Source organism: Ambystoma mexicanum, chromosome 7q, assembly GCF_040938575.1.
Source record: "Ambystoma mexicanum isolate Mex_15411 chromosome 7q, UKY_AmexF1_1, whole genome shotgun sequence".
NCBI classification, from domain to species: Eukaryota; Metazoa; Chordata; class Amphibia; order Caudata; family Ambystomatidae; genus Ambystoma; species Ambystoma mexicanum.
This window is the reverse complement of record NC_090941.1, coordinates 39,758,631-39,785,377: the sequence shown is the minus strand read 5'-3', so window position 1 is coordinate 39,785,377 and position 26,747 is coordinate 39,758,631. Positions and strand designations below refer to the sequence as shown.

At 43.0% G+C, this 26,747-nt stretch overlaps 1 protein-coding gene across 1 annotated transcript in view; it reads left to right on the top strand.

Moving 5' to 3' along the window:
• Positions 1 to 26,747, top strand: part of CNKSR2 (connector enhancer of kinase suppressor of Ras 2) — a 2,376,238-nt gene that overhangs the window by 2,135,370 nt on the left and 214,121 nt on the right. The window contains exons 18-19 of the mRNA XM_069639527.1: positions 15,284 to 15,351; positions 18,922 to 19,022. Coding sequence (XP_069495628.1) covers positions 15,284 to 15,351; positions 18,922 to 19,022 — 169 coding nt within the window. The remainder of the gene's footprint in view (positions 1 to 15,283; positions 15,352 to 18,921; positions 19,023 to 26,747) is intronic.

The following is a 26,747-nucleotide window of genomic DNA, read 5'->3' as shown; positions in this document are numbered from 1 at the left end:
AAGCTTAACAATTATGACAGAGTCGATAGTACTTTTTGCCGTTTTTCAGAGAAGTAGACTCACTCGAATCATTGGAACATTTAATTGCATCCTGTGAAGCTTTGGAGCACCACATATCTTTTCGAAACATAAAGATAAAATGAAATCTTTCAATTCTGAGCAAATTTGGAAGCTATGTTTGAGTGGTGCGAACAGGTCATTGTGTATTGCAATTTTATTTATGTATTAGAATTGAATGCTGCCTTAAAATGAAATGTTTCAAATGTGTGCACAGGAAAGCTCTTTTAAAAGTAAATTTGTATGTTTCTTTTATTTCTTTTTGTTATTTCTTTTGTATTATTTAGTAATTTTATTTACTGTGATGTAAATTGTAATTTGCTGTTTGAATCTTTTATTGTTAAGGTTGAACAGTATTTTTTGCCAATAAACAATATCACACGGCCAGCGGTAGCGGGCGTGAAGTTATGGTTAAGTTGCTAAATCCATTGGAAGACTTATTTTTGGGCGGTTTATAACTTTGCTCCCCCTGGACGAATCCTCACCAAACTTTGGGAAAAAAGTATATGGTCGCTCCGAATTGTTTTGCAAAGGTTGGTGAGATTTTGTCAAGGGGGGGGGCAAAGTTATAGGCGGGTCCCACTTTTTTTTTTCCATAATGTGACAGAGAAAAAATATGCTCACTCCTACAGCCCAAACCGCTGGACGGATTTTCACCAAATTTGCGGCAGGAGCGGCGGCTTGGTCCTGAAAGCATGCTTTTGGAGATTTGGTGGAAATCCGTCCAGTATTTATTTTTAAATGATCAAAACGTAAGTACAAAGAAATTAGTGATATCTGGGTTTGATCCGTGGACCCATTTCCCTGTTCGGCCCGCGGAAAGGGCTCCGATTGGCCGATTGGCTTACAAGGCAACCTGGTGTCCGCAGACATTGGACGCACCCACTGATTGGATGGTGAAAAGCGTGAAGTGCGTCAGATTTTTGGAAACGCCCACCATCTTGGATTCGCAGACAGCGGCGGGTGTCTGTGAACATTGCGGTAAAAACATATAAAAAAAACAACATTACACTTGTCAACCGTATAAAATAATCGTGATAAATCTATTGATTATCTTTATGCACAAAAAGGATTGCTGTCTTTCAAGCTTGTGTCTTCCCGTATGGATATGTTTCATATGATGTGACTGGACTCTAAGGGAATTACTGTAAGAACCTACTTGAAGGATACGTCTACAAATAAAATACAATTTTTAGTTTCTGACTGTTACTGAAGAAAACCATGTGGCCTAGATATGTCAGCAAAAGAAAAAAGAGTGAGCCAGACATGTGATTTCATCAGTCATGTCATCAATGACATTTGTGATGTCATCTTTGATGTCGTGGGTGTTAGTCTTAGCAGTGCATGGTGGTGGCGCGAGTTATGGTTGCTTAGCTTACCATAACTGGCGAATTTCAAGGGTTTTTCGGTTTTACTTGGAACCATAACGTCCCTTTAACAAAGTTTTTTTCACAGAATTTCATAGGTTTTTAGTAGCGCAACTTAACCATAACGTCCCTTTAACAAAGTTTTTTCATTGATATATATATATATATATATATGTTCTACGGGGAACCTAGAAACACCTCATCATTGAAGTGGAGAATGCAACTGTAGAAAGAAGCAGATTATGCTGGTAGATGTTTGCTACCATCCATGTCATTATTAGAGGAAATGTTTTTGCATTCTCAAGCAACTATCAGGGAGAAACGTACGACCCTGTACCCCCAGCAGTGCAGGAGAGGCCCTGCCATTCACAGGCCCCCCCAGACTGGCCCTTGGTTCCAGCATGTCTATGGGTGGCAGGAATCCCAAGGGCTCCCCCCACCCCATTTTGAAGGAGGGCACCTTCATTGTATGTTACATTACTGGGTAACAAGTGATACTAGCATTAACATTGTTATGGGGTGTGGGCTATCTTCCCAAGCTTCAACCACGGAATTCATCCCACGTGGGGGACAGTCCTTCAAATACCAAAGCTCAGGTGAAGCAATTAATTGCCCACTCACTTTCATGGTAAGTCCTATTTTAGGATGATTGACAGATATTAGGAGAATCGTAGACCACGTGAGAGGTTGCCAGGAAATCAAAGAAGACAAATCTGAAATTCATACTAAGCTCAATTTCTGTATTTCAGTCAGCAATGTGTTGTCTACAAAAACATTGGTTTGATGCTTGATATAAGCCCTGGGTTACAGAAGATCTTGCAGAATGATCCTCTTCTTCGTGTACCTCCACACAGCGACCCCTTAATTATTCCCTTTTTCAAGCTATCGGAAACTGCCAGGCGGACCTAAATGGCTGACTGGCAGGCAATGATCCATTGACTAAGTTGGGTGCCAGTGGACTGTGAAATACAGTTAGTCCACCTTTCAATGTTTATCACAAAGCCATAAAGAACACTGAAAACAGGCTTCCGGGACACCCAGATGCAGTGAGGCAGAAGCAGGCATGGATGCTGGAAAGTTTTCTATTTGTATGTCTATTGTTTTTTGTAAGGAACTGTGTTTTTCCCTCGTCGGTGCTAACCACTTTTCTGGTTGGGTGGGATCAGGAGGTAGAGGGTCAGAGGCCCTTCCAGTGGGCACGCAAATGTTAGACTGCTCTGAACACAGAATTGCACCATTCAATACAGCCCAGGTTATGAGCAGCCCCATTGGCTCAGCATCCCTCATCAGGTGCCAGTATAACATAGCCAGTGTCTATGGTGGTGTGCAGGATAGCCTCTGACAACACTCCACACCTCATGTCATTAGCACATTCACAGAACAGCATGACGTATTTCCTTCAACTCTTCACCCCAGACAACACCAGTGAAGGTGACCTTTATGCAATCCACAGAACATCTCTCAGCGAATACTTACATGCACATTAAAGGAAATAAAAAAGCCATGATAAAAGAATAAACAGAGGAGCGTATAGGTTATTTTGAAAGCCAACTTAGGAGTAACCAGTTGCCACGTGCATACAGTCTGCAACGGAACAGGTTAAACAGATAGTGGACGGTGAATATTATTTCAACTTGAAGGGTGAAAAGCAAGGCTGTTGCATTTCACCTTGTTATTCAGATATCAACAGTCAGATTTTAGCCATGGAGAGTGAATATTATTAGTAGTTTTCCATTCAGTTTATGTAATTGAATTTGGAACACTAGTGCTCTCTTCCTGCTGCATATTTCGCTGTATACTAAGATATGTACTTTCTTCATAATATGTATCCATAGAGGACTTCTAGAACATATGAGCGCGTTATGATATTTCTACAGTAAACATGTGATATACAAATGCCGACCCTTATATGAACGGTATCACAGCAAACTATTCCTGCTTATTGAACAAAAAAAATGTTTTAAAACATGCATTACAGTGGCGGGAGGGAGAGAATAGAGATTCCCTAACACAGAGGAAACTTTTCAGCCACCCTCCAACTTGGTGTGCGCGCGCAGACATTTATTCTTAGATATTCCTGGGAGAGGATGATCTCATGAGCACGCGCTCTTGTTACTAATGAATCCGCTACCGGATACTCTGTCAGCAGCTCCTCCTGGGTTTTAGCACCACAGATGGAACAGGGCGCCGCTGCTAGCAGAGCCACCAACTAAAATAAATTATCTGTTGTCGTTGTCGTTTTCAGCTCACTGAAGTCACAAGACCGCTCGTTTGTTGTTGCTGCAGCAAAGGGTGGGCCTGCGGCCCAGTCATTTATTTATGCTCTATTTTGGAAACACATTTTAAAAACGCATACAAATGAGAGATTTAGAAATAAGCTGCCCTTTGTTTGACTCTGTTAAGAACCCCTTTTTGTTGTAAGTTTTTTCGTCACCCAAAGAAGTTAAGTGTTGAAAATTCCGGGTCTCATTACGAGAACGTTGGTAACCAGCCCGTGCTACTGTCGGGCTGCCGCCGTCCTCGTAACCCCCGAACTCGCCGCCTGATATCGTGGTGCCACCGGGACATTACAAGCCCCAGCGACCCGTGATATCAGGCTGCAGATTCGGGAAGTCCCCATTCCCATGGAGTTCCGTTGGCCTCCATGGGAATAGGTTCACTTAAGCACTGGCACCGTTGTCAGACCTGCCGGGTGCAATAGCCCTGGTAGGCATAGTTGGAGTGTGGCTCTCCGGAAAGGGTGCCGGTACGGTGTGGCCGGCACCCTTATTTGCAGACCGCCACACTTAGAATGAGGCCCTCTATCTTACATAAGCTGGTGATGATGAAAAGGATTTGCTTTAATGTTCCCGAATAAAAGAACACGTTTCAAACGGCAATGTTTTTTTTGGAGCTGAGTACCAGTGATGTTCCATCTGCCTGACATGATTCAACATTCAACTTTTTTAGATGACAGTTTTCTGGTGCACAGCATTGGAGCAGAACCTTGCATTTCAGATCGGTAGATGGGCAGAATGGGTGTTGGCATACAGGCCAACATACACTATTCTGTTTGGGAGATACAGTTGCAGTCCTGGTTTTTACTTTACAATCTGGAATTCGTAGGCATGAATTTCCTCATTATGAACCCAGAACTGTAAATTGGTCAGCAAATAAAACAAGCATTGGCAATGCCAACAGTTTGGGCTTTTGTTCAGTCATGGGAAAGGAACTTTCCAGGCCCAGCCATAGTGGTATTAACTGGCCATTGATATAGCAGGTGCAAAATGGTGTGAGTACCTGGGCATCTAATTGAAGTGCCTGACAAAAGCGTACTACTTATACACAAGTCAAAACTGTCGGCTTGGCCAGTGCTTGTTTTTAACAGGACTTCAGTCGAGGACATGCATAGTGCTTATAAATCGAGTGGCAGATGGCAGGCCTGGTAAGACATTTTATTACACCAGTAACAGGTGGTAAGGCTTGATTAAAGCAAGCTCAAGGAATTCCCATTAGGAGGTGTTTTGGGAGGGGAGGGGAAGGAATTGTGTGGGAATTGCCACAGGGATTAGCATTGCCATGGGCAGTCAATGGGTGGGCACAAAACCAAACAACACCTACATGCTGTGTGTGCCTCCTCATATGCCATTCCTCCCTACATGAAGTCTAATGCAATAGTGTCAGCTTATAGGTGGCGCAAGCAACAGCCAATGGCCCAAACTAAAAAACTGGACTGAACTAGCAACTCCTGAATGGCACGGGGCACTGTGACGTGTAGCTAGAGGCAAGCTGTCATTCTACCTCATTGGCAAAATAGTTAGGGATCTTTGGCTTCCTACCGTTATAAAAGCTTTACTTTGTATCTCATACCCAGTGCCTGATGTACAAATGAGTTTTTCAATGGTGCAATTGTATTGGGAAACACTTTGTAAATCAGACCCCACACTCTGCAACCTTGGCAGGCACAACGCTTTGACCCTTTATACCTACACTACGTTCCCAGGTACTTTTCTGGGACAGAACAATTGACATTTGCCAAAGCTGAAAATCGTACACACCACAGGTTTTCCATAAAAAAGACTTTGGGCCTGATTGTAAAACACTTTTGTAAATCAGGTCCTCGGGAAATGGTGGTGGTTAAGTGGAGCTGGAATGCAGTGGGCGTGAGGTTTGTATGTGAGGGGAAAGTTGGGGGAATTGTCAAGTGGCAGCTGAAACAAGGAGGAGATGTCAACCTTTAGTTGTTGGCGATTCCTGCATTTACTTTATCTTTTCTAAATCAGTTTCATATCTTTAACTGCATGTAGGGAATGGACCATGCTACCAGACCCCCAGACCCACGCCCTGTGGCCCCCAAGAAATCTGCTTCGCATGTGGTTTTGGACTGCATGAGTCTGGATGATTTGGGTACTCCTGTTGTAAATGTCAGTTGGTGTCTTTTAAATATCACACCAGGTGCAATCATAGTACTCAGATTATTTTCTTTATTGTGATAATAGGAAAAGGGACCTGACACGGTTGCGTGAGCAATTGGGGCTGATAACATAATTGCTCGTGCTGATGGGATAAGCCTCTTTTCCTTCCCTATGTGTGTGTTCATGATGCTCTCTGTGGTTATGCTGTAGCCTTATGTTCGTCTGCATGAACCTCTGCACTGCAACCCATCGGAAACATGCAGTGCAGCATACGGCGAGTGCAACCTTTAATGTTAATGTAATCAATCTGTGACAATTAAAATACTAGAGCCAAGACAAGAGGGTTACTGAGCGCATGGGTGACGGACTGCGTGATGGACATGCAACTAGTCTGTTACCGAAAGTCAGGAATGCAATGTCCAGTCAGTGGCTAAAAGGGGGACTGAAAAACTCACTATGAGTGCAAACCGTGACTGAGGATTCACGGTCAGTATGTATTCAGAAGTGAATGACGGATAGATAACCTATACTAGCGTAGCATTGTGGACATTAAAGTGAGGCTATACAATGGTGTGCTATTGTTGAGAGTAGATTTCCTTCACAGAATCACACTTTTCATAAATATGAACTCTAATTATAGAGGTTAAGTTGCTAATCATGGTGTTTATAAGGAATACATGTGATGTGTGTACGTGTGTGCACACGTATTTGTGTGTGTGTGTGTGCACATGCAAGCATGCGTGTGGGTGCACCCAGAAGCAGCATGGCAAACCTGTGAAGGAGGTTGTCAAATTCTTTCTCCCAGTGTGTGTGTGTGTGTGTTTTTTGCCGGGTGCAGTGTCAGCCATCTTTGTTGTCAGGTTATCGTAAATATGCAGATCATGTCCTCACTCCCATTTCACTTCACCAGTCCTGTGAATATTCTGTCACGCGTGAGCAATGTTAAACAGGTTTGGACACTATGAGCCAGATTCATAGAATTATTTGCGTGAAAAATGGGGGTTTGCCATTCTGCCTGCAAATCCCTGTTTGACGAGTGGGGATTTGCAGGCAGAATGGCGCGCAAATCCCTGTTTTCTACGCAAATAATTCGATGAATCCGGCCCTATATTCGATCAGTTTGTAGACAAAATATCAAAAACTAATGTAAAAGCCCACGTACACAGGCTAATGTGGATAAAGGAAGATTTTTTCAGAGTATAAATATATCATGTGGTGTATTTTAACGGAATTTATGTTAATAGAAAACAAATATTGTAAAGGATCTTGCTGGAGGAGTAGTAACCTCAAACAAAATCTCACAAAATCTGTTGAAAGTTGAACATAGTACATCCAGCCAATTGTTCTTTTTTTCAATGATCATGTTAACTTTCTTCCCCTTTTTTCGAATTTCTTTATTGAAATGTGTATAACATGCGGAAGATAAAAACAGTATCATATTTTAACAAATAAACATCATTTAGACAACATAACAGTATATTAATACAGCTTTTACAATAAGTTTAATAGGCAAGGAAAGAAAAGATAGTATCAGAGAAAAGGGAGAGAAAAGAAAGAGCAGAAAGGGAGAGAGAAAGAGAAGGAGAAACACAAAAATAAATATAAGGAAAGAAAAACAAGTAAATATTAAATAAATAAATCAACAAAAGGGATTTTTTCAGATATACAATTCAAATTAATGGAAGGCCTAGCATCACTCTTCCAGCCAATTGTTCTATCTGGTCCTCATTGTGTTGGATTCCACTTACGGGTTTGGACTCAAATATATGATGTTGAGGTATGTCAGAATAATACAATTTACATGCAGCATGATTCGAAGTAGACATGAGATCCTAAAATAAAGTAAATTGAAGTCAAATAAAGTTCAAAACGTACATGAAGAATATTATTTTTATAATAATAGATACCAAGAAATACTACAATTTATAATTACATAATACATAAAAACTGTGAAAAAAGTAATATTTATTTTTTTGGAGAAATAGTGGTTCATCAAATGAATTTCTGTCTATGTTTTAAAAAAATGTATATATTTTCCCTGCCTTGGGCCTTTTCTGTAGCTAAATGGATGTTATCATTGTTGAAATACACATTCTTTTTGCCTGGAAGATGATCTTGAAGTCTTATTGTTGTATGCATAAGGCAACAGCTCCTTCTAGCATGCAGGACGGCTTAGGGCAAACATACATCTGGCCTTTTATGATATAGTATGATGAAATTAAACATGAACATTGTTAATACAAAATACTTTTGAACTCTACTTGCTTAAGCTAAAGCAAGCAAGGGGAAATGGTGCCAGGGGAACAACCAAGTACAAGTGTAGATTGTTATTTCAACCCACAATAAACCATTATTCCTAAGAGGCTCAATTTTGGAATGAAGAAACTACCACAAAATGAAATTGTGAAAGGGGTTGTTACTGCAGTACAATTCAATTGTTGCAATGAGTTTGTTTGAGGAATTGTTTATAAAACCATCTAAGAACATTTAGAAGTGGTGGCTGATGAAGAGGACAATGATGAATGATTAAAAAAGAAAGCGGGCTGCATATTCTTGATGATTGGTCAAAAGCTGAGTTTGGAAAGAGAGGTTTCTTTCGGAGGAGATAGAAGTGTGCCACCGAGAGGTTTCAGGGGAAATTTGATGGGTATGGACAATGAGAAGCCATTTGAGGTATCTCAATCTAATCAGAACCTGCAGTGCTTGAACTGGTGGAATGTATTAGATAACATTCTTGAATACCTGATGAGTGATATTAAGGCTTGGGCAAAAACTGAGGAACTGTTTAAAACCTCTACCAGCCCAACCACATTTTTTGGAGGGGTATCCAATTTACCTTAGGCTAAAGTGGATGTAGATGTGATGGATCATTTTATGTGTTTATAAGGGAAGCAAATTGGTGATTTAGTGTGGCACTTATCTAACTGGCCATAATTGAAATTAGTGTGTGATGTCACTACCAAAATGTTCATAATTTTTCTAAAATCTGACACCTATGAGGTAAACATTTTGAAAAACTATGTAAACATTCCAAATAGATACAGAAATACATGAGTAGTAATGCTTGGAATTCTTAAGTAAAATGTGAGTCACATGAGTGCCCTTTTCCCTGCGCAATCGATGCCCTCCTAGTTAAGGTAGCATTGCTTCCAACACCTTCTAAATTTGAGGGGTTTTGTTGTTGCATTAAATCATCACCTTAACCGCCACTTTTTTTTGCACTGGACTTATTCACCTTAACTGTCCCTAAACTTAAGCTTTTCCACTGAATTGTAAGGGTCACCACCTGTAATTCTACTTTTTTTTCCTTCTGATCACATAACTCATGTCATATCGTTTGTTATCAATCTGTGTTCTTCTGCTGCAAAACCTGGCGTTTATCAAGTATTTCATCTTTTCTTTGCCAACTAAATAAGAATGGATTACTCATTGTGTATTGGGACAAGGGACATGGAAGTGGGGTAATGCAATGGATTGCTAATGGGGGATTGGAATGAGTAAAGGTGAGGTGGGGTAATGGAGAAGTGGGATGAAGAAGAGAGAGGTGGGGTAATAGGGTGAACAAGAGGGAAGAGGGGTACTGACATGGATTACTATTGGAGTACTGTGATGAAGAAGAAGTGAGCTGTTAATTCAATTAATTATTAATGTGGTACTGGACAAGGAAGAGTGAAGCAGGGTAATTCAATGGATTATAAAAGGTTGACTGGTAAGCAGAGGAATGAGATGGGTACACTGGAGGAGCAATACGAGGAAGATAGAGGTGAGGTAATTGGGTACTTCAAAGACGAAGATGATGGTGGCTGTAATTCGTAAGATTTCCACTGGGGTACTTGGGTGAGGAGGTGGAAGGCATATTACTAATCGGTCGAGAAATAGGGAGTAGGGGCTATGCAAAAGATTACTAATGGGACACTGGGACAAGGAGGGAAGCAGGTAATAGAGTACTGTTATGAGGAAGTGAGAGGTGGCCATAATGTAACAGATTACTAATGGCGATGAAGAGGAAGAACAGGGCAGTGGGGATCATGGAGTACTGGGAGGAGAACAAGAGAGGCAGGGGCAATGCAACAGATTATGAAAGGTGTACTGAGACAAGGAAGAAGGAGGTGGGCGTAATGGAGTACTGGGGTGAGGAAGAGGGTGTTGGTGTAATTTAACAGATTTCTAGTGGGAATCTGGGATGAGGAAGGGGGAGATGGTAGTAACGCAATGGATTACTAATGGGGTCCTGAGACGAGGGCGAGAGCAGTGGGGGAACTGACATAGATTACTAATGCAGTATTGGGGCAGGGAATAGGAAGGTGTAGGCAATGTAATGGATTATGAATGAGGTTCTGGGTTGTTATTGAAGTACTTGGAACAGGAAGAGAAATATGAGGTAAAGAAGTACCGGGATGAGGAAGTGAGAGGTGGTGGTAATGTAATGGATTACTAATGGGGCACTGGTTCGAGGAAGATGATGTCATGGTAAGGTTACAGATTACTAATGGGGTACTGGAGCATGGAAGATGGGATCAGGAATAATGCAGTACTGATAAGGGGGAAAGGTAGGTGGTGAAAATGAAACACATTTCTAATGGAATACTGGGATGATGAAGTGGGATGTGGGGTTAATGCAATGGTTTACTATAGGGGTACTGGAATGAGGAAGAGAAAGGTGGGCGTAATGGTGCATTTGGGTGAGGAAGGGGAATGGGGGCTAATGTAAAAGATTACTAAAAAGGTACTGACACAAAGAAGAGGAAAGTCAAGTAATGCATTGGATTGATAACGATGTATGAGGACAAGCTAAAAGTCAGGTGGGGTAATAAAGAAGTGGATGAGGAAGACAGAGATGGGTTGATGGGGTGCACGGACAAGGAGGAGTGAGTTAGTGGTAACAAAATTGATTACTAATGAAGTATTTGGAAGAGGAAGAGGAAGGCATGGCAATGCAACATATTAATGGGGTTCTTGGATGAGAAGAGGGAAGTGGGGTACTGCCATGGAGTACCATTGAAGTAATGTGAGGAAGAGGGGTGCAGTGTAATAAAATATTTTGCTAATGGGGTGCAAAGACAAAGAAGAGTCAGGCAGCGTAATGCTACAGATTTCTAACGTGTACTGGGATGAGTAAAAAGGAGAGGGGTTAATGCAATGGATTATGAATGGGGTAATGGGACGTGGAAGAAGGAGGTGGGATAATGCAGTGTAGGGATGAGTAAGAGGAGGATGGGGTAATGGAGTATTGGGATGAAGAAGGGGAGTTGGTGGTAAAGTAATGGATTTGTAATGGGATTCTGGGATGAGTAAGTGTGAGGTAGCATGATTGTAACCATTTCTCTTCTGGTTCTGGGACCTGGAAGAGGGAGGTGGATGTAATTGAGTATACTGGGAAATGGAGATGGGAGTTAGGGATAATGGTTTACTGGGATGAGTTAAGAGGGAGGTTGGGTAATATAAGGGATTACTAATGGGGTACTGGGACAAGTAAGAGGGAGATTGGGGTAATGCATTTGATTAGTATTGGGGAACTGGGCCTAAGAAGCTGAAAGTGGGGCAATTAAGTAGTGGAACATGGAGGATGGAGGCAGGGGTAACACAATGGATTACTTATTGGGTACTGGGACGGGGAAGAGGGAGGTGGTTATGGAGTACTGATACAAAGAAGAGGAGGTGGCGATAATATAACAGATTACTAATGGTGTACTCGGATGAGGAAGAGGGATTTGTGGGTAATGCAGTGGATTACTATTGGGACACGGCATGAGGAGGAGGGAGGTGGGGTAAATGTATTGCTGGGGTGAGGAAGTGAGAGGTGGGGATACTAGAGTATTGGGACAAGGAATAGGGGGTTGGTAGTAATGTAATGGATTACTAATGGGGTACTGGGACGAGGGAGAGAGAGGTGGGGGTAATGCAACAGATTACTATTGGGGTACTCAGGCGAGGAAGAGGAAGGTGGTGAAAATGTGATGGATCACTAATGGGGTACTGGGACAAAGAAGAGGCAGGTAGTGGTAATGCAACAGATTCCTATTGGGGTACTGGGATGAGGAAAAGTGAGGTGGCATAATGTAAGGGATTACTAATGGTATAGTGGCATGCAGAAGAGGGAGTGGGGGTTAGGAAGTACTGGGACAAGGAAGAGGGTGGCAGGGGTAAAGGAGTACTTTTACAAGGACTTGGGCAATTGCAATAATGTAACTGTTTACTAATTGTTTAATTGGATGAGGATGAGGCATGTGTGGGTAATACAATAGATTACTATTGGGGTACTAGGCGAGGAAGAGGAAGGTGGGGGTAATGCAATAGAATTCTAATGCAGATACTGGGACAGCGAATAGTGGGATTGAGTCAATGTAATGGGTAATGAAAGGAAGACTGGGAAGAGGAAGAGAGAGGTGGGGTAATGAAGTACTAGAATGAGGAAGTGGGATCTGGGGTTACAAAATGAATTACTATTGGGGTAAAGGGATGAGTAACAAGGTATTGTGGTAATGTAATAGATTACTAATGGGGTGCTGGGACAAGGACGAGGTAGGAAGGAGTAATGGAGTACTGGTATAAGGAAGATGTAGCTGGTGATAATGAAACAGCTATCCAATGGAGTACTGGGATTAGGAAGTGGGATGTGGGGGCAATGCAACAGATTACTATACTACGATAAGAGAGAGGGAGGTGGGGGTGATAGTGCACTTTGATGAGAAAGATGGAGGTGGGGATAATGTAACAGATTAATAATAGGGTAGGAGGGCAAAGAAGAGGGAGGTGGGGTGAGGCAGCATATTACTAATAGAGGAGTGAAGTGGGGATAATAAAAAAGTGAGATGAGGAAGAGAGAGGTGGGGTAATACGGTGCTGGGACAAGAAAAGGTAATTTAGTGGTAACTAATGAACTACTAATGGTGTACTTGGAGGAGGAAGATGAGGACAGGGTAATGCAACAAATTACAACTGACGGTTTGTGATAAAGAAGAGAGGGGCGCTGTACTTCTATGGAGTACTATTGAAGTACTGTGATGAAGAAGAGGGGAGCAGGACAATGCAACAGATTACTAATGGGTACTGTGAAGAGTGATAGGGAGACGGGCTAATGCAATGGATTACTAATTGGGTGCTAGGACGAGTTATAGCGTAATGGGGTCATGAAATATGAATGGGGTACTGCGACAGAAAGTAGGGAAGCAGGTAATACAGTACAGGTACAAGGAAGATAGAAGAGGCAATAATGTAACAGATTACTAATAAGATACTGAGACAAGAAACAGGAAATCGGTTAATACAATGGAATACTATTGGGGTACTGGGATGAGAAAAAGAGAGGTGGGAGTAATGCAATGGATTACTATTGGGCTTCTGGGACTTGGAAGAGTGAGGTGGCAGCAATATAAGTGAGTTATAATGGAGTCCTGGGACAAGGCAGAGGGAGATGGGGTCATAAAGTACTGGGATAAGGTGGAGAGAGGTAAGGGTAATAGAGTACTGGTATGAGGAAGAGGCAGGTGGCACTAATGTGTAGAATTACCAATGGGATAAGGGGATGAGGAAAAGGGAGGTTGATGAATGCAACATATTATGAATGGGGTACTAAAATGAGGAAGCGGGAGGTGAGGGTAATGGACAACTGGGACGAGGAAGAGAGAGCTGGGGATAATGAAGTAATGGGATGAGGAAAAGGTACCTCGGGTAATGTAATACATTACTAATGGGGCACTGCGAAGAGGAAGAGGGAGGTGGGGTAATAGTGCACTGGAGTGAGGAAGATGGATTTGGGGATAATGTAATAGATTACTAATGAGGTACTTGGATGGGGTATAGGGATTCTCGGGGTAATGCAATGTATTTCTATTGGGGTACATGTCAGAGGAAGAGAGAGGTGGGGTAATTGAGTAACAAATGGGGTACTGGGATGAGGACAAAGAGGTAGCGGATTGGAGAGATCTTCACTGTTGACGTGCCACAGAAATCAATATATACACTGTTAAATCACGTGTCCCCATTGCCCAATAAATAGCCACCAAGGTACTTGCAAACATGAATTGGTACCACTCAAGCTTCTGTTTTGCACTTTTCAAAGTCCCTACATTTTATTTTAATAACAGAAAAGTGGGTTTGCTTCCTAAATCAACTTAAAATACTTCTCTTCCCATAAGCAGCATTTACTGTGCCTGTCGCATCTCAATATTTTATATTTGTTAAGTATTTACTCTTTTCTTTTGCCATTAAAAGTAAATTGAGATTCAGATCTAGATCTCAGAATATTACTTGAAAAAAAACAAATCTACACTATCCCTACATTCCAAACCTTCACATATCCGCCCCTTTTAATTTGCCCACATGCTCCCGGCCTAAAAAACACCTTGCTCACGCCCCTTCTATCATTTTAGAGTTCTTTCCAAAAAAAGGAATCTACATCCAAATCTCGATTTTCAAGAGGGACGATTTTCAGAAGTGAAAAGCCTTTTCAAGCAATTCATCGTGGGAGATATAGCTAACATTTTATAGCTAGCTATAGCTAACCGCGCTAACCATCAAAGTGCAAAAAATACCTACTGAACAGGTTTACGCCAAACCAACAAAGGATTTCCTTCGAGCTCTTTGTGCTGAACTTGTTTCCTATTTAACGAAAATCAATCCATCGTTTTGGCTGTGCGCCTAAGTAGAAATTTGACATTTTACTGATGGGAAAACCAATGCAAAAAGTTAAAAACACACCCTTAATTGACCCTTTATATCGTTTTTACCATGACAAACATTTTCACGTTACTTTTCAGTTTTGGGGGACTCTGGAAGACATCTTGTTTTGAGAATTTCGTGATGATCCATCCTATGGTTCAAAAAGTATTTGACATAGAAATGTTGCATTTTCGACGGATGATAGGTTTCACCTTAACTATACTATTGCCTATAACACATATTTGATGGCATGTATCACTTGCTTTCATCCCCTTAATATGCAGCAGTCTGTTCCTCCTTTCTTTCTTACAATCGTTGAAAAGCACAAACTTGTAGAATAATATAATTCCCCATAAAAACAGATTATACTCTTTGCAGCCTTTGCTTTTTACCTCTGCATTGTGGTGATCTTTTTGACTCACTTTTGCATGCCATTTCTGGCCCAGCCTAGGGCTTAAATCCCTGCAAAAAGTGATTGCAGCTTGACGATACAGTAATCCTCGTGTGCTCATGGAACATCTGTGAATTTCCCATTGCACATTTTTTTCTGATTACGACCAATCCCTTCATTGTGCAGATGTTAGACATTTCTTGAAAAGCAAGACAACTGACTCAAGGCTATTTTTGCAAAGTGTGGAATCACGCATCGCTAGAGCCATTGTATACTAAAATCCATCAGAGAATGCAGCCGCCCCAGCGATAGTTGAAACAAATGATGCCCTTGAATCTCCCTGAGCATTGATTTCCTGTACTGTAAAGCGCAAATAAATACAAACAGCAACTCACTTTGTTTTTGTATTGCAGATGGCTGAACAGAGTCAGCATGGCGGCTGCGGGCTTTGCAGAAAGAGAGAGGATCAAGCCGGAGCGAGGTACAAAGTGTGGTTGCTTTAAAGCGTACTTATATAATATGATTGATTTTAATTGGGGGCTTTTAAAGCACTGCACTACGCTTCACCACTGCTCGTGTGAGTTTTGGGACGGGGATAGCAGGATCGAGAGCCTCTGCAGTCCAATGATTACAATGGGATAGGCTGATGCATCAGTGGGAATGTCTTGGAATTGGGGGTGGACTGGACATCAAAAGAGGCAACCATTTTCATGGTGGACCCATATAGCAAATTTTCAGCAAGCCCAACCCTTTTCCTATGAAGAAATGTCGAAACAAAACTGGCAACCACACCAAAGAGGCCCATGGTGCAGAGGCCTTCTGGGAAATCCCCAGAGTTCCCTATAGGCCAGTGCAACCCTGCTCGGGATGATCCAACGGTGGGGTGCCCGCTTCATATTCAGGGAAGTTCTGACTAGGCCTTACTCTGGTGTGAGAGACCATTGGGTCCAAGGACTTGCCCTGTGGCATCATATCTTGGAGGATACCTGAATGGTAGGTTTCAGCAAAAGAAACCTGCAGCTGATGATTTTATTTCGCAAAGTTTAATAGGTGTTGTGTAATAATTAGGGTGCATCACCATAACCTGCACGCATAGTGCTGAAACTGTGCCATTGGTAAAATTGGCATGCACGTCCTTGCAGAAACATTGTGCTTTGTTGCCACACAGCCCCAGTGCAAAGTTGAAATGTGGTGCATAGTTGTGCTCTTTGCTTTCAGTTACGGTGGGGAGAGGACACACCATTGATACTCATGTTACTTGCAATTAAGCCTTTTTGTACTTTGAATAAAGTGACTTGCACATTTCTCAAAGTAATGCAAATAAAACACATCCGCTTTTTTAAAGATAAAGGTTTTTTGGCAGCTGCAAACAAAAACATAATTTTGGTTTGTATATTCAATAAAAAATAAAATGCAATCCATTAGTCAATTAGACACTTTGGGCCTAATTCATGGAACATTTAGCAAAGTGCAAAGTGTCTTTGCACGGATACAAAGTAACTGTGCACTGCCAACAAACACCCTGATTTACAGAGCGGTGCAAGGAGTACTTTTGCAGTGCAAAGTGACTTTGCACGTCAAAATACACTTTGCACCGCTCTGTGAATCAGGTTTTTTGTTGGCAGTGCAAAGTCACTTTGCACCATGCTAAATGTTGCATGAATGAGGCACTTTGTTTTCTTCGAGCATCCCCGCATGAAATGTTCTGCATTTCTGATCTATTCAATTAACTTTTGCTTTGTTTGAACTTATGCTAGTAGGAAAATGTCTTACCACTTCAAGCTAATGTATACAGTATGAATTGTCTTAAAATGACTCAAAATCTGACACCAGAATCCCTTATAATTCCATCTAAACCCGATTTAGATAATTGATTTTCAGGGTTCAGAGGAATTTATTCACCCAGGCTTACTTGCCATCCTCCATCTGAATCCATAAAGTCAAAAAGACATTCTAGGCTTCCATGTTTAGCCCCTGAGGAAGATTGAAATCAATATCTCATCTTAGTACATGGAGAGGGGGATGTGGTGGCAAAAGAGGAGGCTCGGAACGGGATCTTTACCACACAGGGAAGGACCCCACTCCAAGCCTCCTCAGAACAGGAGTTTGTCATCTTCCCTCACCAGGATGAAAGGTAAGTGGGCTCCCCTGCAACACTGTGCCCTCACATCCCCACCTCCCACCCACCTTTCCACATATTTAGCCTCCCCCTCCCCGCCCCACTTGCATTGCGCTGCCATGTCCCTCACCGCTGACGGGAACAGTAGAGTTCCTGGCGTGTCTCCGCCTCCCGAATGGCTGCCATGGAAAGGGAGAAGGGACTATGAGTAGTTCCCTTCTCCCCGATCCATGGCAGCCATCTTTTTCTGTATAGTCGAGAAACGGTTTACACGCAGAGACTCAACTCAAGAAAAATATACTATCAGTACCCCGGCACAACAAGTAAAAGTAAAACCTACTCAAAATGGTCGAATTTTATAAGCAAATAAAAATATTTTTTAACTGTAAAATAGAAATGTTTTTGTAAGACTATTTTCTTTGGACCTAGTTATTTATGAACATTAAAAGTTACATTTGTATCTCTTCAGATCAGGCGGTAATAATAGTAGTTTCTTCATGTGGCAATACGTGTACTACCAGTCCATTCAATGGAGGTGTGTGGGTGAAAGCAGGGGGACGGGCTCCTGTGTACCTCTTCAGATCAGGCGGTAATAATAGTGGTTTCTTCCTGTGGCAATACGTGTACTACTAGTCCAATAAATGGAGATGTGTGGGTGAAAGCAGGGGGACGGGCTCCTTGTGTGTCTGTTTCCTATTTTTTGTTGGGAGTATTTGTACTCCCCATTTTTCTTTTTTGGGAGTATTTGCCTATTTTTATGGAGTAAAGGTGGCTGAGAAACCCATTATCTATAGGGCTTAGTGCAGAATTTCGCTAAGACACACAAAGTCGAAAATACTGAATGTGAAATTATTTTCAACTACTGACAATTCTGCCAAATGCATGACATGTTGGATTTTTGCCACTGGCAAAGTCCTACATGGCGGAGTAACTGACCACTTTCAACAGACTATACACTAACACACACCAAAACCAAGTAACACAAGACTACAACAACAAACCTGGACACTGGACCATACCCATACAGATAAAACAAACCAGTGCGCACAACCTGAAATACCATCCAATTTACACATAAAACATATAGACACACTCCTAAATAACAAACAGTCACATAGAAACAACCCAGCCATTGGACCTTACCCCAATCTACACATAAAACACTCATACACACCCCTACATAACAAACAGTCAGATAGAAACAATGCAGGCATTGGACCATACCCCAATCTACACATAAAACACACAGACACACTCCTACATAACAAACAGTCACATAGAAACAACCCAGGCATTGGACCGTACCCATATGGGTACAATAAGCCAGTGCACACACTAACCATCTGCAAGCCAACACACACAGACGCCAGTTTCTCCTGGTTAAGGACCTATTCCTTCACTCTTCCCTCACTAGCCAACCCCATCCTCTTTCTTGCAGAGCTATGTGAGCGCCTGGAGACTGCCATTGGGTGATAACGGTGCGCAATATAAATCAACATTAACATAGCACATGATTCTTCATCATTGGCAATGGGAAGGGCTGATGGGACTTTCAGGCCAACTGTTCTTCAACTTTTGTTGAGTTATGTCTGAAAGCCATCCTCTCAACAAGTGTTCCAATAAAACTTAATTAAAGTCCTTAACACACAAAAAAGGCACACACATCAACCAAGAAAGCGCTATTTGATCAAATCCTGCATTCTAAGATGCCTGGCGGCCTCCTGCTCCTTCACTTCCCATTCCCCAACCAACTCATTGGGTTTTTGTTTGGACTGGTCCAGTTCGTACATCCCGCTGCAGCTGTGGTGTAACCCATTATACTCCCTATGTAAACGGACAGTGCAGTACATACTCTCCCCGCAAAGATGTGCCTCATGCGCGTGGCACTGAAAATGCTAACATTCTGATGCCATCTCTTGTTCATTTTCCTAGATTACTGGAGTGAAAGCGACCAGGAAGAAGCGGACACCCCGTCCACACCTAAGCAAGACAGCCCGCCGCCTCCTTATGACACCTACCCACGGGCCCCATCGGTAAGTTAATCCTCAGGGAAGAAGCTTTCCAAAAAGACCACTCTATAAAGAGACTTTGGGGACTCGCGAATTAAAATAAAATTTAGTGCATTCTTGTCAGTGAGAAAATGAATTTCCTAATCACCTCAACTGTAACAAATTTGAGATTTGTGGGTATGTCCGGCTTTTGGGAAGGTTTAAGTCAAAATTGGTTGCAAAACATGAAAGTGTCAAGCAAAAACAGACTGGGCCTCATTATAAGTTTGATGGTCTGGTAACTACGGTACCAGTAAGCTTGCCAGTACTGTTGTTACCAGACCGGCAGACTACGAGTTCAGCTGGCGGGTTCCTTCCCGCCCGCCAGGTCTGACCTGGCAGGCGTACCGGCACCCGCGAGCAGAGTATATCGAATGCACCGGCACCATACTGAATGGTGCTGGTGCATCCGAACTCCCCATCCCATTTGAGCCCAACAGGGCTCAAATGGGAATGGAGAGCATTTTTATTTATGCCACCCACGAATGGGCAATTACCAGGTCCGGCGGGGCTGTAATGACCCAGTAATTGCCCATTTGCACGCACCGGAAAAAAAAAATGACACAGGCGGCAGCCGTGCCTGTGATACAGGCACAGCTACCGCCGGTATTGTAATGAGCCCCACTGTCTCCAAACTGAGAGGGGAGGGGCTGTCCTGTGAGGGTGCTTGGGCTTTTCCAGACCTGCTTTTCATTCCATGAGACAGCAAATGTTGCAGTTGAGTCAAGCTTAAATTTCTCTTAAGGTAGGCTTAATTAATCAATATGACCCGAACGGCGGGGGCATTACCGACTCAGGTAATGCCCCGGGGCCCCTAGTTATAACTTAAGGCCCCAGGGCATTACCTGAATCAGTAACGCCCCCGCCGCGCGGCTCATATTGCTATTAGTACCCCGGCGCCGCAATATCTGCGTGACCGGGGCAATAAAAGCATTTTATGCTGCGTTTCAGGACCAAAAAAAAAGAAACGACCAACAAGTGTTCCCAGTGCATCTGCTCCCGAAAAAGGATCAAAAAGAAGGTAAGTGGGGTTGGAGGGCATGAGTGGGACGGGAATGTGGAGGCTTGGAGCGAGTCGCCACACAGCTGGAGGCTTCCCTCGTCCCTCGCCGGGGACGCAGGAACAAGAAGGTAAGTGGGGCTGGGGGGGAGGAGGGAGGAAAGGGAATTAAAATCAAAAATCCTTACCCGAGTCCCTGGCGGGAGGCGAAGGCAGCCTCTCAGTTGCGTGGGAGGCTCGGAGCGCTGGAATGCCGGCCCGGGAATTGAAGGATTGAAGGGTAAGGACCCGGCGAGAGCCAATCAGAATGCGTGTTGCATTCTGCGTGACTCTCGCCGGGTACTAATTACGCATAATGTGTCACTGTAGTGCAGTCATGTTTTCTGCTAGGATGTCAACTCCCATGAAGACAGCAACTACCACCAAAGGGATTAATGTTACATTGTTACACAACAAACACCAGGAGCCTTTGAATCTATCAAGTCATGCGTGTCTTACTGTTGATACTATAAGGAAACACTAGTGTATGTATTTATTCATTATTTATGCAACTTTAGAGATACCTCAGAGCACTTTGGAATGGTTCATGGGATATCCTATTTATATTTTAGAAAGTACGGCCTCAAGCTAGAGGGTATTCTCTGAAGAACAACACAATGCCATATTCTGGTCCCTGAACGCCTATTGTGTTTATGAGTTAACCTGGAAAAGCCATAATTGAAGCTGGACTCGCACCAGATTAGTACAGAAGAGATGAAGACATTGCAGCTGCTCTAGAGTGTCTGACCAGCCTAGGAGAGATAAGAACAGTGAGCGAAAAGTTATTTATTTATTTATTTTAGAGTTTTTTGAAAGCACCCCATTACCAAACCGGCAGCAAGGCACTGTACAATAAGACACTCCTTTGACTAGACAACATCCCGACATGAGATTAAAAAAAACAGAGGAAGAAATGCAATGTTAAAAAGAATATAATGACATAGCCACAATATAAACCAAATAAAGGTATACACCTCTGTATAAATATATATGTCATACTTAGAGAGGAACTCAATTTTGGAGTGAAAGGAGACGAGTCCCAAAGACGCCTAACTGCAGAAGAGAGATCCTGGCAAGCCACTTAGCATGGCTGAACTTTCTGACATCAGGTCTTCTGACAATATTACTCATCGCAACCAGCAATGGTAATTTTCTAGTCCACAGTCACTGCCTTGAATCCTGAATATCCAAACTTAACCTGAATATGAGAAGCTAAAGGTAAGCAATGAAGAGGAAGCAGGTTTTATCTTGAAATGTACATGTGCTTGCAACCAACCATACCGCAGTGTGAAACAGCTAACAACTGAACCAGGCGACAAAGAATGGCATGTTTGCTGTTTCGACTCGAAAAAACGTGTGATCGGTGCACAACCCTGGGGATGGTAGGTATTTAAATGCGTTTCAGGACAGATGTTTCATAAAAGCTAGAGTTAGGTCATTTTGAGATCTACCGGGTGAAATTTATAAAGGGATCCAATGTAAGTCCAGATAAAAGAACAGAAGAAATATGCCCAGGGGGTATTCCCAAAGGAGATACAGAGGAGAGTCAAAGATGTACATGGATCAATAAAAGCTCAATTTTAGAGGGATGTAACTTAAAATATGAGGCGACAACCAGCAGTCTCTGGCCCGAGGCAGTCCCTTAGGTTGTGGATATTGTCTAAGGATGATACTTGAGCGTCATCTGTGTACCGGTGAATGGCAATGCGTGCCCTGCACCATGTCCTCCAAAGGTCTTGTGTAGATGCTAAATAACATAAGTAACACCATTGACCCCGACACATACCACATTGCATTGGAGTGAGGCTCGATCTGAACGGACCCATCCAATACAACTGTGATCGCTGCTCCGAGAATGATGAAAAACATTTTAAAGCGGGGGAGGATGCTTCTATTAGAAAGTGCGCAGCGGGGTGCTTCAGGGCTGAACGGCAAGCAGCATGTAAAAGGGGTCTTATGTGAAGTGGTTGGGAGTTGCACAGAGTGGGCCACTAAATGTGTAATGATCTGCCGGGAAACTGTTTGTCCCTGGTTATGTTTACAGCTAACTTTTTCTGGGTTGCCAACCTCAAATTGCAAAGTGGCTGGTAAGGTTGGAGAAAGATGGAGACGTGTCAAAGGATGCGAACATGCAGTCTTTTGTGTAATGCATTTGATCTTGACATTTTCTTTGATTGGTATCCCTTTATTTCAGGTGACTCTGAGCCAAACTGTGTAATTAAAGTCTGAAATTTCACCAAAATATAACTCTAAACTCCATGTGCCATAGCTGTTATAATAATGAAAAACCTGACAACCATCTTTTTCACCCCATACCCTCATTCCCCACAAACTCCCTCTAAACCCTAAACCTTGCGATAACCCAAATCCACACTATTAGCCTTAACCTGCTTTTGGAACGGATTAAGGATGATGGCTGTTTTCCTGTGCTGATTGCACAGGCATGAAACGAGCTTCCTTGCAAATTGCGAAAGGAAAAGGACCATCTCACTTTTAGAAAAGTCTTAAACCCCATGTTATTTACTTAGAACTAGTTAGATCTTTCTTTCCTCTGTCCCCTAGATTGCCTCTGTTTTCTGTGTGCTTGTGTAAGCGCCCTGATGCCTATGGGCTTTGGCGCGCATTAAATACATGTAGCATAAGAAATAAAAGGTGTGAATATAATACTATAGGTGATATTTATTTTAATATAATTTTAATATACAGCTTCACCAAAGGGGAACTCTATGAAAACACAATTGAGGGAAAATAATACTTCAACTGAAACGTTGGACTAGATTCGAGAGTGAAACAATGTGGGCTAATGTTATACCCAAGTGGCACTTGCAAAGTTTGTTCAAAGCTAGTCCTGTTTGGCCCAAATCATTGTGGTTATGTCAAAGATGTAGACTCTCAGTTCTATAGTGGTTCTGAACCTCGGATAAGTAAAATGAGAACAAAGGCTGATTTACTTTTTTGAGCACCCCCTTGGCTACCCATCCCATGCAGACCACAGGAGCTAGAGTGCGGGGTAGCACCTCAAGATACAGTCTTTCAATCAACCTATCAGGGGAGCTGTGCTGCTAGTCCCTAGAGGCCATTTTGGGCAAGGACAGTGTTCAGAACAGCAAACCATGCTGAGAGGCCACAAGGGGGGGGGGCTCTCAGCAATAGCCATTGACCGCAGCATCGGCCCTCTTCTCAAAATATGTATTCCCGCAAACCTTCAGATGCAGTTGATGCACAGTGTCCCAGGTTTGCAGCTGGGAAACATCTGGCAGCTTTCCTTTAGTCGGAGACACAGAATCAGGCAACCCCTTGGTAGGACAGGATCACGAATTGCATGCGCAGCAGACCTACCTGTTGGCTTTACTTCTGGGGGTCTCCGTTCAAACAGGCTCTAGGCAGTGCATAACTCAGGCACAATGTCAAGGGCAGGTGATATTAGGGACAAATAGCTCGGACGAAATGTGTCGTGTAGCTCTGCCACTGAGTTTGCACATGGCGTCGTTCAACCTTGGAATCAATTGAACAATCTCTGTTGGGCCCATGTAACCCCGAAGCATTGCATTGAGCCATGGCCATGTATCTGGAGGCAGGGCAGTGACATGCATTCAAATGCAACAATCAGCAATGGGTGCATCCGTCTAGGAATCGGCCTCCTGGTTTGGTGGGAGGCTGTGTATGATGGTGGAAGAGGAATACGACAAGCAGGGCTAGAGGGTTCTATTGTCCTGGTTTCCCCAGAGGCTATTTTGTTTGGAGGAAAGCGGCGCATTCTGACTAGCTACAAACTAATGGGGACATGACAGGCCCTCCATACAACTCAGACTATCCATGCAGTCCTCCATCCTTCCAGACAAGTCGATTTTTCAGTTATTTCGTGATTTACCTCTGCATCGAGTGGGATCAGGTGTTCATTTGAATCCTTGGCTTTCAAAACAGGCGTTGCATGCTGCATGAAAACCTTCATATTACTGTGCCTACTGTGCATCAAACATCCCACAGATTTGGTGCCAAAAATCAAAGCTACATATGGCAAATCTGTGTATTTAATTATGTGTTTTTTTATAGCGGTTTCGCCAAAGGACTTTACAGAGAACATCTTTACATACAATATCACCCATTCTGAATTTAGTACTCATTTATTGACCTCGGAAGGCTGAAACGCTGAGTTGGCCGTGCCAGGATTTGAACTTGTAACTTGCAGATCACACTCAGATTGCAGCAGCAAGCGCTCAACCTGCTGAGCCATCTTACCGGAATAGAGATTTGAAAGAAACTGAGTGGGGCTCTAGCTCATTGTTGCCCATAAAGCACAAAATACCCAAGAGCTTTAGCGCTGTTCTTTCCTCTCACACCATTGTTGCACCCGGGCTCAGTGACACATTCCAAAGAGTAAACTTCTCTCTTGCATATACTATAGTAGCTTGTTTTTGTATGGCTCTTGCTTGTCAGATGTTAATCATTTGGTGGAGTTCCAATCACTCTACTGAATGATATGCCACGTGTATAGCCCTTGAAAGGATGAAAGGCCCGGTCCCGCACGCCGCCATTCAAAGCTGTGATCTGTATTCTGCACACACCTATTGACAGCATTCACTTAACTTGCTAATCTATCTTGCACCCCAATCACATCATGCTTATTGAACTACTTGTTTGAACAATTCATAACCATGCAGTACAATGTACATACATGGAATATGCATTTCCCATGAAAATATGCAACCCCGCTTCCCTTCCCACAAGGAATTCCCTCCATAGAGGACACACAGATATTTTCTTAAATTATTCTAAACAAGGTTGTATTCTAGTTATATAGATTAAGAGACATGTGTGCACACATTTCCACAAAAAATGATCATCCCTTGACAAAATGAAGCCATTGCTAGATGACAAGCATATTTTCATAAACTATTTCACACACCTGGTCTCAAGACCCTGGTATGGAGGTTATCTGGCGTAAACCCAATCGCAAGCATTGAAAAGACATGGCACGATATGCAATGCACCGCTGACTGGATTCAAGCGCAACAATTGTATATCTAGACCAGTTGTCAGTAACCTACGGCTCTCCAGATGCTTTGGACTATGACTCCCATGACCCCTCACCATTGATTTTGGTGGCTAGGTTGATGGGAGTCGTAGTGCAAAATATCTAGAGAACCAAAGACTGCAGACCCCTGATGTACTCTTGACAGTACCAGGTACCAGTTAACTTCATAAAATGGCAACCATTTTCCACTGGGAGCCTAGCTTTCCATCTCAGCAATGACATTCCGGCTTGATGCTGCTCGGGGAGCCTGGCTGGAAATGACATCATGGGAGATTATGGTTGTATACAGCAAATAAGGCCCCACTACTCTGCATTAGGGCCTGCCAGGCATGGGCTGTGACCCCTGTTGAAGCCCCACACTTTGTTAGGGAGTCTTGGCGCACCTAACTTTCTCCCTCCAAAAATGTCACCGATTTTGTGTACAGTATTAGTAGAACAGGAGGGTAGAGCGTGTTTGCAATGACACCGCCTGAATCCCAATCCACTCTGCAAAGCTTAGCAAAGCCTGGAAGAGGTCTCCATCTGACACAATTCCACGTCAGCAAAGACCTCTGGTTCGCTTCACCAACCAACCAGAAGCTAATGGGTGGAAGGGTCAACCCAGTTATAACAAGATTAACTAAGGTTACAGCAGGGTACTGTCGAGTAGAGATGCCTGTTTGTTACCATGATCATCACTGGCCAGACCGACACCACTCTTTATGTAATGCACACATAGAGTTTCAGCAAATTTAATTCCTTTTAATGGCACATGCGTAAACAATGGCACTTTAATTAGACAATCAGATCCCAAAAGAAAAGTCGCAGCTTCTCTGGGAGGAGAAGCATCCAGGTGAAATCAAACACAAAAAGGTAATGACCTTTTATGCCCCCTCCCCCAGATCCCCACAGATAATCTGTTATCAGTCTTTCGCATTTGCCAAAGGTCTACAGATTTCTGCCCCTTACATTGTTTTTGTAAGCTCTACAGCCAGTAATGCCTCTGATTTTCAGGCCCAGGTCCCTGCCACCCTAGTCACACACCTGCACTGCCTCCCGGCATCCCTTGCACTTGGGTCTGTATCTGCAACCCTTCAGTCCCCTTACCTACACTTATTAGACACCCCTTGTCGGTGATTTTACCTTGCGCTTGCCACCTTGCTGGCTGCACTACAAGTTGTTGTTTAATCCCTTGCTCTGCACTTTCCACTCCTCCCCTCCCCCTTGCACTTTTCCCCCTGTCACTCTTCCCTGCACTTGAGCATTCTCAATGTCACTGGGCTAGTAAGATCGTTGTGTTTGCCCTCCCTTGTTCCCTTCCCTTGCCTCGTTGCGCTCTGAAACACTTGTGCATGAGCGCGATACAAATAAGATGTCATATCATATCATGCCCCCATTAAAGCATTCATCAACGCTTCTGTACCTGGCACTAAAGCCTTAGGGAACACTAACCTGCCCTGAAATGATATTTCTTTTGTGAATACCAATCTGCCACTCAGACAGAAAGTAGATGGTGGCTATATACTAGCTGGATGTTAAGGGATTTCTTTGAACAAGAAAGCAGTGGGAATAAGACAATGCCCTTCGTTGGAGCTGATGGGAAACATCTCTCGGAATTGAAGTTGGTAACTAGGAGATATGGCTGCCTTGTGCACAG